Source organism: Podarcis erhardii (genome assembly GCF_964252035.2).
Source record: "Podarcis erhardii genome assembly, chromosome: 13".
In the NCBI taxonomy this organism is placed as follows: domain Eukaryota; kingdom Metazoa; phylum Chordata; class Lepidosauria; order Squamata; family Lacertidae; genus Podarcis; species Podarcis erhardii.
In genome coordinates this window covers 38725167-38739641 of record NC_138502.1, presented here as the reverse complement: position 1 = coordinate 38739641, position 14475 = coordinate 38725167, and the positions used below count along the sequence as shown (strand labels likewise).

Sequence of the window (14475 nt, the reverse complement as noted above, 5' to 3'; positions counted from 1 at the left end):
CTGCAGGCTTCATTCAGGTGGCCCGCGGCAGGTCTGTGGATTTCTGGTTGAATATTCCACCACATGGAATATTCACATAGCTGTCAACGTTTCCCTTTTTTAAAGGGAAATTCCCTTATTCCGAATAGGATTCCTCGCAAGAAAAGGGAAAAGTTGACAGCTATGAATATTCATAGTGATTTTTAGTTTCATGGCTGCTTTTAAATTGTAACACAATAAGATACAATCTATGAGGAATAAAAGAAGCTGTTAAAGACATCACAGAAAATCGTGCGACATCTAGCACAGTTCGTCAAAGGTGCTAAAACAGGCTGAAAAATCATGATGTGGTCCACCGAGACCCCTCACCCGTGTTCAAGGGATCTGTGGGAGAGGGTGGAGACGTTTAATAACCCCTGACTGAAAAGCATTTATAATCATCTTAATATTTTTAAATCTCTAAGCCGTATACAATATCTTTTAAAAATGATAACAGCATCATTAAAAACAAAAATACAACCTGAAGCCAATAAAACCATGGGATGAAAGCATCTAAAAACAAATGCCTGGTTAGCCCACCATATATTTTATGTAACGAGTTATAATCTGAAAGAAATAAATAATAAACTAAACTAAACTGCGTCACTTAGCAGCCTTCTGCGTTGCATTGTTTTCAAGAAGGCAATTTCACACACTGCTTCCTGACTGCATCTGGAGACCCTTCTTTGAAGAACCTGATGGATCTAACAGGACGAGCCATTAGCGTTGTTCCCTTATTCATGTTCCCTACTGCACTTTTGAGGGCACTCTGTTCTTGGCCTCTTCTCTTTTTGGAAGAGAGCTTGAGGCACCCTGCGTCCTCAGTCACATCACAGATTTTCATATTGCTTTGGGTTCACCCGTTTTGCTCCCTGTCAGGCTGCGGATGACTCATAGATCATTTCTGCTGCGCACACTTGCTCTCTTGTCTTGCGGCAGATCAGTGCCCAAGTTAATCTTGTCCTCTGTGTTGTGGAAATTAATGCCAAGGGTTTGCATGTACAATATATGTCAGGACGTGAGGCTCTCCTGGCTTGCAGTTCAGAGCCATTTTTAGATCATAATCTGCTTGCGAAGTGCCAAATTGTCTATTTTTGCTTGTGCAGCTACATAAGGCACCGTGCGTGTGGATAACCTGTGATAATTTGTCAGGTCCCAAACACCTGACTTGTGGGCAGTGTTAGAAACTCTGATATACAGTGGTACATCGGGTTACATATGCTTCAGGTTACATACGCTTTGGGTTACAGACTCCGCTAACCCAAAAAAAGTACCTCGGGTTAAGAACTTTGCTTCAGAATGAGACCAGAATTCGTGCTCCGGCGGCACGGCGGCAGCAGGAGGCCCCATTAGCTAAAGTGGTAGTAAAGGTTAAAAATAGTTTCAGGTTAAGAACAGACCTCCAGAACGAATTAAGTTCTTAATCTGAGGTACCACTGTAGAAAGTTGTGATAGATGTCTTATTCAAAACCACTATCTGGGCAGGTTGGGCAATATGCTCTTCAACCAGGCCTTGGCTGATTAATATTCTACAGCCTTTAAAACGTGTTTGTGGGGGGAGAGGTTGTTTTGTTCCGTTGTTTCTGTTTTAACTATTTATTTGTGCTTTTGTCTTGTATTTTTGTCCTGTGAACCACCCTGGGATCTTTTGATGAAGAGTGGTATATAAATCTGAATAATAATAATAATAAGTAGTAGTAGTAGTAGTAAGGTAAAGGGACCCCTGACCGTTCGGTCCAGTCGTGGCCGACTCTGGGGTTGCGGCGCTCATCTCACTTTATTGGCCAAGGGAGCCGGCGTACAGCTTCTGGGTCATGTGGCCAGCATGACTAAGCCGCTTCTGGCGAACCAGAGCAGCGCACGGAAACGCCGTTTACCTTCCCGCCAGAGCGGTACCTATTTTTCTACTTGCACTTTGACGTGCTTTCAAACTTCTAGGTTGGCAGGAGCTGGGACCGAACAACAGCTCACCCCGTTGCGGGGATTCGAACCGCCGACCTTCTGATCAGCAAGTCCTAGGCTCTGTGGTTTAATCCACAGCACCACCTGCGTCCCACAATAAGTAGTAGTAGTAGTCGTCAAAGGAAAGGTTGGCCTTTTTCTTTTCTTCCTTGATGTGCTGGCTTTCAATGTACAAGGACCCTTGTATGGTGAAGCCATACAGTCATGAGAGTCTCGTTCCAAAGTGACACAACCCAGCCAGATGGGCGGGGTATAAATAATAAAATTATTATTATTTATTATTACACAGCTTTGCTTCCTCCGTCTGATCAGTTTTCTTCATCCTCTACGTTATGAGTGTTCTCAGAACCAAGTTCCCACATGCACAAGTAACATGTTTGTTCTGCGGAGGTGTCCCCTTAGGCAGCCTTTCTCAACCTGTGGGTCCCCAGATGTTGTTGAACTATAACTCCCATCACCCCTTGCTAGCAAGGCCAGAGCTCAGGGATGATGGGAGTTGTAGTCCAACAACATCTGGGGACTCACAGGTTGAGAACCGCTGCTTTAGAGTACAGTGGTACCTTGGTGCTCAAATGGCTTGGCTCCCAAACAAATTGGCTCCCGAACGCTGCAAACCCGGTAGTAAGTGTTCCGGTTTGCGTACATTTTTCAAAAGCCAAACTTCCGACACAGCTTCTGATTGAGTGCAGGAAGCTCCTGCAGCCAATTGGAAGCTGCGCCTTGGTTTTCGAATGGTTTCGGGAGTCGACGGGACTCCTGGAATGGATTAAGTTCGAGAACCAAGGTACCGCTGTACTAGTATTCTGAATGCCAAGCAAGTTATAAGCAGCTGATTTGCCTTTCCTGTTCCCTCCGGCTAATTAAAATGTGGACCTTAGAGAGCAAAGCCATCTTGTATACATGTCCTATAATGTCTTGCTGCTCTGACATTTCCTTGTGTCTTCTCTGATTCCCTCACAGACTATGCAAGCTGCGAGATGTCCCACGGACGAACTCTCCTTAAGCAACTGTGCGGTGGTCAACGAAAAGGATTTTCAGTCTGGCTTGTAAGTTTTGGTGGTTATTATCCTCACACATTAATGGAGAATTTGCCTTTCTTGCGGTGCCTGGGGGGAAATAATTTACAGGAACCTACTGTTTCCTGGAGCCTTTAGTAGCTTATCTCCAGAGTATTGCAGGACGTTGTCTGGGCTGGTTGGACAATATATTGCTCCCAGGTTCCGATCCCCTAAAGGTGGAATGTTGCCAAAAAACAGTCATTCAAATGTTGTTGTTTTAGATTGCTTCTCTTACTAGAATAGAAGGCACTTCATGAATTAATGACATAAATCTAAAACAATTACCTGCTCCAAGCAATAAACCAATGAAAAATACAGCCTGAGCCTCGTAAAAGTGGAACACTCATAACCTGCCAGCCACAGGGCATAGTAAAAAGCTTTCAGGTGCAAATGTGTGTTTATGTTTCCTGAAAGTGAACAATTAGGCATTTGCAGTTTCATTAGTCTAAAGGTCCACCGCTCAGAATGATTCCAATCTCTTCTAGTGGAGATTTGAGGTGGTGCCTTTTGTTAGGAACGATTCTGCTTTGCAGAAGGCAACGCCACACCAAAAACATTCCCTGAGAGACATACGGCACCTCTAACCTAGTTATAGCTGCCTGTTTGATGTGAGAATGTGACTTGGAGGCACAGAGAATGCTTGGACACAACACTGCAAGTTTCATGAGTCTCGCCCCCTCCCAGACCTCTGTCCTTTATTGTCTAATGTTGTAAACAAAATCTTCTCTTTTCCCCTTATGGGGTATCCAAGAGCCCATACAGAGTCCTTACGTGGGTTCCCTATTGGTAGGAGAAAATAACAGGGGCCAACCAGAGAATATTGAGAAGTAAAACAGCTAGTAAGCCTGATCTTTATTGATCTGTTGCAACAGGGTGTTCCCCTCACACACAGAAAAGGAGGAGGACCCAGAACCAAGGTGTGCCTGCCCTTATATAGAGATTTTAAATTCCCTGCCCTGGAGCTCAAGACCACCCCTCCATACATCATACCTAAGTCACAGAAAAGGTGGATTGCAACAGAAATTTGAATGTTGTTTTTCCTGTCCACCAGGTTATCTGATAATGCCTTATCTGATTGCCTTTCCTGGTAGTCTGTCACCCTTTGAGATGGTGATTTCCCATTTCCTGAGACAATGGGAAGGCTCCCTGACCCCCTCCCTCCTTGCAGAGAAAACATTTGGTCAGTTTGGGAGTCAAAACGGTTTCAGGTTGGTCTTCCTGTGCTGATCTATGTACGTGCTTGGTTGGTACATTTATGAACATATATATATATAGGGACGTGGGTGGCACTGTGGGTTAAACCACAGAGCCTAGGGCTTGCTGATCAGCAGGTTGGCGGTTCGAATCCCCGCGATGGGGTGAGCTCCCGTTGCTCGGTCCCTGCTCCTGTCTACCTAGCAGTTCGAAAGCACGTCAAAGTGCAAGTAGATAAATAGGTACCGCTCCGGCGGGAAGGTAAATGGCGTTTCCGTGCGCTGCTCTGGTTCGCCAGAAGCGGCATTGTCATGCTGGCCACATGACCCGGAAGCTGTACGCTGGCTCCCTCAGCCAATAAAGCAAGATGAGCGCTGCAACCCCAGAGTCGGCCACGACTGGACCTAATGGTCAGGGGTCCCTTTACCTTTACCTATTATATATATATAAGACCTTAAATTTTATTATTACACTAAGAAGAAGGAGTGTGATGGGCATCAGCAGTTTCCCCCCATGGGGGCGGGTAGTAAAACACGGAAGGTGAGAGCTAGCTAATTTCTCACCTTAAAATGAGAAGAATTGTGTCTGCACCTTTTGTCTTGTACCTTGGGTTCTACAACAGCTAGAGACGCCTTTGTTTTTTAAAATGAAAGCTGGGAATCTGGGAATTACGTTTCACCCCGCCGGGGGGGGGGGGACTGTCCTCCCTCGCCCCACTGTGGGCGCTCAGCACCAACTATTCCTTCTGCAGCGACAGCGAGGTATCAGCTGGGACCTCGTAACATTGCCGATTGTGCAACCATGTATGTTCATCAGTGTTGAGAAATGCATATCGTTCTCTATCACAGTCTCATTTGTAGCAACTACATGGATGGTTTTTCTTCAGCACCTGTCACTTTTGGGATTAGAAAGGCCCGTGTGGGGGGAGCGTGGTGGTGGAAAAGATGAGGACGCTCCCATGGTAACCGGTGTAAGGGATGGGAAACTCTGCTTTCTCTGTACATTAGTGAGAGAACACTGTTTATGGCACTCTTCCTTATGAGTCAGTGGAGACGTGTGTATGTACATTTGCGGCTTCCGTTGAGTTCCCAATTTTTCTCTGCAACCGTGAAGGCTGACATTCACATTTCATTTATACTGCAGACCAACGCTGGTAAAATCCCTGAAACAGATATTTGCCCTGCAGAAAACTACCTGCTCAGGCACGCCCTAAAGCTGAAACCTGTGTGGATTGCATACAGATTCTGGGCTCAACCACGATTCCACTTGTCCTGCGATTTCCAATCACGGGTCCGAGACTTTTTAATCTTTTTTTGTCCTGCTGCTTTCCCCAGAAAAACCCGCTGTTTACTACTGAATCGAGGAAAAGATATTGATCAGGTTTTCTGCAGATAGATGCTTGTCCTGATTCAGCAGTAACCAGCAGGTTTAACCATGGAAAAGCAGCGGAACAAGAAAAAAGGAAAAAAAAAACCCTCTCAGACCCATGAAAAGAAATCACAGGAGAAGTGAGCCCCACATTTGTTGCATTTTGTTCCCATTGAAATCAGTGGGGCTTAAGTTAGTCATGACTAACTTTTCTGAAGGATTTTAATAGAGTCACCATGCAGATAGTTTGGATCCCAGCCTTGTAAGCTATATGGAATCCCCTTATTCTTTCCTGAATGTGCATATCCTTGAGGGCAGAACTGTGTAGCAGGAAGCTGCCCTGTCCTGAGTTGTACACCGTCACTTGTTTTGCTGCTAGATCTGATGGGAAGGGCCCTTCCCATAAGGGATTGCTCTTTTATCAAGGGCAAGGCAGCCAGAACTGACCCCAGTTGCTCTTCTTGACAGCCAGAATCTGCATGGGAAGAGCTATATAACTGTGACTTGAAGAACATGTTCTCTGTGTTAGGATGCTTCCAAGGAAGCGGGGGCATTTGGCAGGAATATTCTAACAATCTGAGGGTCTTTTGGGCCGAGGGAAACTGCTTTATCCTGAATCAGACTGTCGGCCCAGCCAGCTCGATACTGACTGACTACATTCTGCCGTGCTGAAGAAGGTTTTCACGAAACAGTGAGTACCGTATTTTTCGCCCTATAGGACGCACCGTCCCATAAGGCGCACCTAGTTTTTTGGGGGGGAAATAAAGGGGAAAAATTATTCCCCCCCCCAGGCGCGGGGCTGGGGCGGGGGAGGCCCGCCCGAGCTTCCCCCGACCCCAGCCCCCAAACAGGCAGCTCTCTGCAAGCCGTGGGAGCCCAGCGCTGGCTCCCGCTGCTTGCGGAGAGGTCCGCGAAGCCTGCAGAGCGAGAGGGGTCGGTGCGCACTGACCCCTCTCACTCTGCAGGCTTCAGCGAAAGCCTGCATTCGCCCCATAGGACGCACACACATTTCCCCTTCATTTTTGGAGTGGAAAAAGTGCGTCCTATAGGGCGAAAAATACGGTATATCCAGAATCACTGTTCACTATGTCTTCTTGCGGACCACTTCGGCAGCATCGGACATCATAAAAACAAAGTTTTAAGGCTTGTTTTCATCAGATAAGAATCTGACCTATTGCTTCTTTTAGAGACTTGCATAGTCTACAAAGACTTTCAGAGACTTACAAGACCTGTGTTAAATTGGCTCTATGTTTATTTCATATATTTCATATATTTCATATTGTTCAATGTTTCGTATAGATTATATAAAGAGTTTATATTGATATTGCATTGTTGTACTTGGTCATCGTGTTGCCTTGAATATTACTTCTCAGGGTTTTAGGCAGTATTCTCTCCCAGCCCTACCTGGGAGATGCCAAAGATTGAGGCTGGAACTTTCTGCACGGGATGTAGCAATCCTCGTCCATTTCTCTTCCCCCTTGCAGGCATGTAGTTGTGAAGACCTCCCCGAACCACAAATACATTTTTACGCTAAGAACTTACTCCTCCGTTGTCCCAGGCAGCATCGCCTTCAGTTTACCACAGGTATGTTTTTGACTGTTTATTGCTTGATTGGCCAAGAGTGAAATGAAACTTCATACTAAAAGCTATGGCTGTGTGTTGTTTTTTTAACCCACAAAAATGCAAAACCTGCATATTAAAGTTGGCTTCCCAGGGACATCTGGTCAGTCACTGTTGGGGAGTCAGAGTGTTGGACTTGGAAGCACCTTTTGGTCTGATGTAGCAAGGAAGAAGAAGAGTTTGGATTTGATATCCCGCTTTATCACTACCTGAAGGAGTTTCAAAGCGGCTAACATTCTCCTTTCCCTTCCTCCCCCACAACAAACACTATGTGAGGTGAGTGAGGCTGAGAGACTTCAGAGAAGTGTGACTAGCCCAAGGTCACCCAGCAGCTGCATGTGGAGGAGCGGGGAATCGAACCCGGTTCACCAGATTACGAGTCCACCGCTCTTAACCACTACACCATGCTGCGGAAAGCAAGATTGTTTAAGAGTAGAGAGCCATGAAGTATCTCTTATCTCATTCCTCAGAAAGGATGGCTGCTGTCATGTGATGCATCCCATCAGTCAGCTGCTCCGAGACCATATAACACCGGTCCTGAAAGACCCACATTGCCTCCCAGTATGTTTCTGAGCACAATTCAAAGTGTTGGTGCTGACCTTTAAAGCCCTGAACGGCCTCGGTCCAGTATACAGTGGTGCCCCGCAAGACGAATGCCTTGCAAGACGGAAAACCCGCTAGACGAAAGGGTTTTCTGTTTTGGAGGTGCTTCGCAAAACGAATTTCCTATGGGCTTGCTTCGCAAGACAAAAATGTCTTGCAAGTTCCTGCAGGTTTTTTCCCCTCCCCCCCTTTTTCTAAGCCGCTAAGCCGCTTATCTGCTTATCCGCTAAGCCGATAAGCCGCTAAAAGCCGCTAATAATGCTAAGCCGATAAGCCGTCAATGGGCTTGCTTCGCAAGACGAAAAAACCGCTAGACGAAGAGACTTGCGGAACGGATTAATTTCGTCTTGCGAGGCACCACTGTACCTGAAGGAACGTCTCCACCCTCATTGTTCAGCCCGGACACTGAGGTCCAGCTCTGAGGGCCTTCTGATGGTTCTCTCGCTGCGAGAAGTGAGGTTACAGGGAACCAGGCAGAGGGCCTTCTCAGTAGTGGAATGCCCTTCCATCAGATGTCAAGGAAATAAACAACTATCTGACTTTTAGAAGTCATCTGAAAGCAGCCCTGTTTAGGGAAGTTTTTAATGTTTGATCTTTTATAGTGTTTTTAGTATTCTGTTGGGAGCTGCCCAGAGTGGGCAGGGTAATAATAATAATAATAATAATAATAATAATAATAATAATAATAATAATAATTTTGGCCTTCTGCTTGGATCCCCTGCCATGGCTTCAGCCCTCTTAAACACAAGCAATGCGGAACAGAGGGTTATAGCATCTCTGGGAAAGCAGTGCTGCTGCTAAATAATCTCCCAGTGATCTGGTACAGTACTTGCAAATCTCGACTGTAGCGCCAGCATCCCTGGATATTTAGCAGCAACACTTTGCAGTGTGTGATTAATCTCCTTGGCTTCCCTGAACCTCCTGCAGTGTCAGCAAACACTTTGAACCTGTGAATCAAGTGCAGCCTAGCTTGGGGAGTGAACTGCTGGATGCAATTTTTCCTCTCCTCTTTCAACAAAACAGCAAAAGGGGAATAGCCTACAGGGCTGTGAATTGCTAAAGAGGATTTTCTCTCAGTTTTTTCTTTTTTTATTCAACAACTCTGTAAGGGTGCTTGCTTGGGAGACCAGGCTGCAAATCTTTCTTTCTGTCTCTGACTCATCTGGAGGTGTTATGGAAAACCTCTGTTCCCCTGCCTTGAGGAGTGAGGAAGATAAAGATGAACCACCATGAGGAGATCATGTTCCTAATCAAAAGGCTTAGATGGGTCAGGCTAAATAGCAGTCTGAATAAAACTACTAAGTTTCTAATACAGCTAGGCATTTTGCAAAAAATTAAAATCGAGATCCTGTTTACAAGCTTATGCTGGTAATCAAAGCAATCAACAGAGAGGAAGAAAAAACCTGGAGAGGAATCTAAAAATATAGATTGCGTTGGCAAGTGCTAACTGAAACAAGTAGGTTTTGAGACGCCTTCTTAAAGTGGGTGGCATTGAACAGATTGGATCTCCCCATTTCAAATGTAGGGAGCTGCTGGCAAAAATGCACACAGTTCAGAAATGGAAGTGGAAATTTCTGGTTCATAAGGCATGCATGCAGAGTTCGAGGCAAGAACAAGTTGAAAGATAAGGACATAGTTCACTTTAAAGTTAATTAGCAGTGCTTTAAACAGAATGAAGAGAAGACTCCCTGGAAAAGACCCTGATGTTGGGAAAGATGGAGGGCAGAAGGAGAAGGGGACGACAGAGGACGAGATGGTTGGACAGTGTTCTCGAAGCTACGAACATGAGTTTGACCAAACTGTGGGAGGCAGTGGAAGACAGGAGTGCCTGGCGTGCTCTGGTCCATGGGGTCACGAAGAGTCGGACACGACTAAACAACTAAGCAACAATAAACAGAATATGATAGGGGTTCAGTGGTCAGTGCAGCAATGGAGTAGCATAATCCGTGCTATGGATTCGCAAACCTAGTTGAACAAATGTGGCTACGAAATCGCTTGAGACCTACTTGCTTGCTTGGCTTTGCTCTCTTCCTCAGCAGGCTAGAGGCAAAAACACTTCAAAAGGCAGGGGACCTGCATATAATACGTAGCTTTTATAAGGCACTTTAGCATATTCAGAACACATCACATTATCTTTTTGTTTGTCCAAACAACAACCTTGTATGGTAGGCCAGTGGTCTCGCCCCCCCCCCCCGGTTGCATATAGGGTGGGGTATTTGGGAGATGGCTGTCAAAGTAAAGAGCTGTGACAGCGATTTCTTGACATTAGCTCAAACTTTTAGCCACTATGCTGTCCGGAATCTCATACAGGCTATAGTCATGTGTATGTCATAAACTCTTATTGAGGATATGACTTGTAGCATGCTTGCGAAAAATTGCATATCCTTCCTCCATCTCTGAAATTTTGTTTTTAGTTGTGAAAAAGAGATATTTTCCCCCCTAGCTCCTATATCTATCATCTGTCTATCTATCTATCTATCTATCTATCTATCTATCTATCTATCATCTATCATCTATCATCTTTTTGTTCTCTTTCAGAGAAAATGGGCTGGGCTTTCCATCGGGCAAGACATCGATGGTAAGTTTTTCCTGTAAGTTTGTTTATGATACAGTCGTACCTTGGAAGTCAAACAGAATCCATTCCGGAAGTCCGTTCGACGGACTAGATGGAACATTTTCTTCAATTCATTGTATATCATTTCCCAAAACTTTTAAATTTCATTACAATCCCACCAATCGCCTTCTCAATCCGGCCCGCAGTCGGTCCGGGAATCAGTGTGTTTTTACATGAGCAGAATGTGTCTTTTTATTTAAAATCCATCTCTGGGTTATTTGTGGGTCCTGCCTGGTGTTTTTACATATGTAGAATGTGTCCTTTTATTTAAAATTCATCTCTGGGTTATTTGTGGGGCATAGGAATTTGTTCATTTTTATCTTCAAAATATAGTCCGGCCCACCACATGGTCTGAGGGACCATGCTGAAAAAGGTTTTTGACCCCTGTTCTAAAAGGTGCACTGTAAATAGTGATATCACTGTGCGCTGTCCAAGGTGCTGGAAAAAACAAGTTAACCGAAACCTAGGTTGCAGTTGGTATAATTCTGGGGATGGGCAGGGAATATAAATAGGATGGTAAAGAAGCAGGAAGCTGTGGCTATCCCCTGTATTGTGCAGTAAAAGTACATTTGTACATTGCCCAGCAATATGAAACTAACAGCACTACTGGGCATTGTGTACTGGTGTTTGAGACAAAGCTGATGCCTTAAAGTGGTAATTACATAAGCTGCATCTTTGGTGTGGCTCTTAATTCTCATTCGCTCTGAAAATGAGAGCACAGAGGCCCCAATTGGCATTGTGATGCATCTCCAATAATTGGAACTTGTAATGAGAAACGGAAGATCGGTCCCAACTTGCAATGTTTATCTTTTTTGCCAAGAGCAGGAGAAGGCCGGGGAACTACTCACACAGGCGTAATGACTGTATTCTCTTTCCACTTAGAGGTTTCTTTCTGGAGGTTTGTGCCAGGAAGCAAATTCCCTGAAGGCAGCATTGAAACTGTCCCCTACCAATTGGATGCTTACAACATGTGTGCATTATGGAGGTGGCATTATGCTTCTGAGGGCTGAAGCCTATATCAAGTAGATGCATGAATGTCAAATTCTTGTTTCTCTCACCCTTCAGGGTCCCCAAGAAACAGGAACCAGGGTTCCTCTTTTTTCTTCTCTAGCGGAGGCAACCAGGGCTCCCGTCTGCTTTATTTTGTTGTCACAATATTATGGGGGAAATTGCAAAAATTAGATGGACTTAAAAACAAAACCCAAAATGGATTGACGATGAGACTAGTTCATTTTGTCTCTGAAACAGCCTGACTTCATGGTTTTCACTCTCTTAATAGTCACCAACCATAAAATCTAATTCGAAGTTAATGGCTTTTGGCACTTTTGAAAACTATATATAACCCCTGTTGCTCATTATGCTTTGATTTCTGCTTACTTCAGAAATTTTGCTCCTTGTTCCTTCCCTAATGGAGGCACCAGAGCTTCTGCTTGGCTCAAGGAGCACCCAGAATATCAAGGAGAGTTTCCTGCTCATTATTATCATTATTCTCATTTCTATACCACTTTATATTTTAAAGACAAAATCTCAAAGCACTTTACAGCACATTAAAAAATCAAATAAAACAATCCAAAATAAAACATTACTGTACTGAATAAAGTCAAATACAGTTGTACCTTGGAAGTCGAATGGAATCCGTTCCAGAAGTCCGTTCAACTTCCAAAACATTCGGAAAGCAATCCGCAGCTTCTGATTGGGTGCAGGAAGCTCCTGCAGCCAGTCGGAACCCACAGAACCTGCGTTGGACATTCAGGTTGCAAAGAACATTCGCAAACTGGAACTCTCACTTCCGGGTTTGTGGTGTTCGGGAGCCAAAACGTTCGACTCGCAAGGCGTTCGACTTCCGAGGTACGACTGCATAAAATATACATTCAAAGCAACATAATTAACAGGTAACTAAAATACCGTATTTTTCGCCCTATAGGACACACTTTTTCCCCTCCAAAAATGAAGGGGAAACGTGTGTGCGTCCTATGGGGCGAATGCAGGCTTTCGCTGAAGCCTGGAGAGCGAGAGGGGTCGGTGCGCACCGACCCCTCTCGCTCTCCAGGCTTCAGGAAGCTCTGTGCAACCCTCGGGAGACCAGTTCCGAGAGTTGCGCAGAGCTGCCTGCAGTCCCCGGCTCAGCGCAGCTCTGCGCGGCCATCAGGAGCCGGGTGCGAAGTCCTGCCCGGCTCCTGATGGCTGCGCAGAGCTGCCTGCGGTCGCAGGCTCAGCGCACTTCTCCCCATCGCCAGCCCCACAAGCTCGGGGGACAGCGGGGAGGCAGAGCACGCCTTCCCGCTGTTCCCCGACCTGGTTCTTCCAGTCCCGCACCTGGGGGGAAATATTTTTTTTTTCTTTATTTCCCCCCCAAAAAACTAGGTGCGCCCTATGGGCCGGTGCGTCCTATGGGGCGCAAAATACGCTATTATCTTCAAAGATTTCAAAATAAAACAGTACTGAACGAAGTCGAGTATAAAATGCACATTTAAAACATCACAATTAACAAGAGAATGAAATATTATTGTAAGTATTGAACGTACGTGCTGCTGTTGCTGCCAATTCTGCCAATGGTGGTTTATGGCGGGTGAAAGTTGTGGAAGTTCAGGCTTGATGACCTGGGTGTGCACTAAGAGTCAACCAAGATACTCTTGGTTCATTTTTATAGCCTCCAAGGAGGCCTCACCATACTGTACAGCACAAGGTCATAAAATAGCTGATAATCACATTAAAATGGCACTGCCATTATTCATCATTTCCATTTCTTTGGTTAAGTGTTTGTTGATTTAAGCATTTGTTGAAGGCCCTTTTTATGTTCTTTGGGGACGTGGCTCTTGAAGGGATGTTGGCGAATGACCTGAACTGAGATCCTTCAGCACTCCGTTGATGTCTGTACTTTCCCTGCCTCCCACACAGTTTCCGTGTATAACTTTGATAAGACCAAGCAGTGCGTCGGCACGATGACTATTGAGATAGACTTCCTGCAGAAGAAGAGCGTCGACTCCAACCCGTATGATTCTGACAAAATGGCGGCTGAGTTCATCCAGCAGTTCAACAACCAGGCGTTCACAGTGGGGCAGCAGGTTTGTGGTCTTTATATGGAATTCTCACTTAGCATTGAAACCATTTCTCCCTTCTGAGGACTCGATTACTCCAGTCTTGCAAATCGCCAACCGCAGTTCACTAGAAAGCGAATCTCTGCAAAGAAATCAGTTGCACGCTCTTTCTTTTAGATAGCAAATGATAAAAAGAGTTGTTTGTAGGTGGATGGCTTGTACACTTTTTGTAGACTGGACCCTTTTGAGGATTTACCGTATATTTCGCTCTATAGGACGCACCCGACCATAGGACGCACCTTGTTTTAGAGGGGGAGAACAAGGAAAAAAAATTCTCCCCCTCTCTGCTCAGTGCCCCTTCAGCGAAGCGGCAGGAAAAACGGAGCCCCTTCCATTTCTCCTCCCGCTTCACTGAAGGGGCGTTGTGCAGCTCTCCCTCTCTGCTGAAGCCAGTCTTGCTCTCCCGGCTTCAACGAAAGGAACCCAAAGCCTTTGGAGCGCAGCCCGAGTTCCCGCTGCACTCCAAAGGCTTCAGGGATAGCCACCTGAAGCCTTTGGAGTTCAGCGGGAACTCGTGCTGCGCTCCAAAGGCTTCAGGGATAGCCACCTGAAGCCTTTGGAGTTCAGCGGGAACTCGTGCTGCGCTCCAAAGGCTTCAGGTTCCTTTTGCTGAAGCCTGGAGAGCAAGACTCCCTCTGTGCTTTGGAGGCCTCGTGTTGCTATCGCTGAAGGCAAAGAGCCTGCATTCGCTCCATAGGACGCACACACATTTCCCCTTCATTTTTGGAGGGGGAAAAAGTGCGTCCTATAGTGCGAAAAATACGGTATTTGAAAAGAAGTGGGGGTTTTTAGGACCAGCGTTAGACAAGGCTCTTTTTTAGAAGCCCATTCAAGGAGTTCTTGACCCAGGATAACGAGCTTGTATATTCAGGCAGAGTTTCTGCAACCACGAAGGAGAAAAAAGAACCATGAAAGCTGAAATTCTGAGTTGCATCAAAAA

The 14475-nt window shown here is 45.5% G+C and overlaps 1 protein-coding gene across 7 annotated transcripts in view; it reads left to right on the top strand.

Annotated features, from left to right (window-relative positions):
- Positions 1-14475, top strand: part of NSF (N-ethylmaleimide sensitive factor, vesicle fusing ATPase) — a 100027-nt gene that overhangs the window by 21142 nt on the left and 64410 nt on the right. For all 7 annotated transcript variants that reach the window (XR_014150692.1, XM_081837801.1, XM_081837802.1 and 4 more), the window contains exons 2-5: positions 2941-3026; positions 7085-7184; positions 10362-10401; positions 13336-13502. Coding sequence is in view for 6 of the 7 variants with exons in the window: in XM_081837801.1 (XP_081693927.1) it covers positions 2941-3026; positions 7085-7184; positions 10362-10401; positions 13336-13502 (393 nt within the window). In the remaining variant the exon portion in view is untranslated. The remainder of the gene's footprint in view (positions 1-2940; positions 3027-7084; positions 7185-10361; positions 10402-13335; positions 13503-14475) is intronic.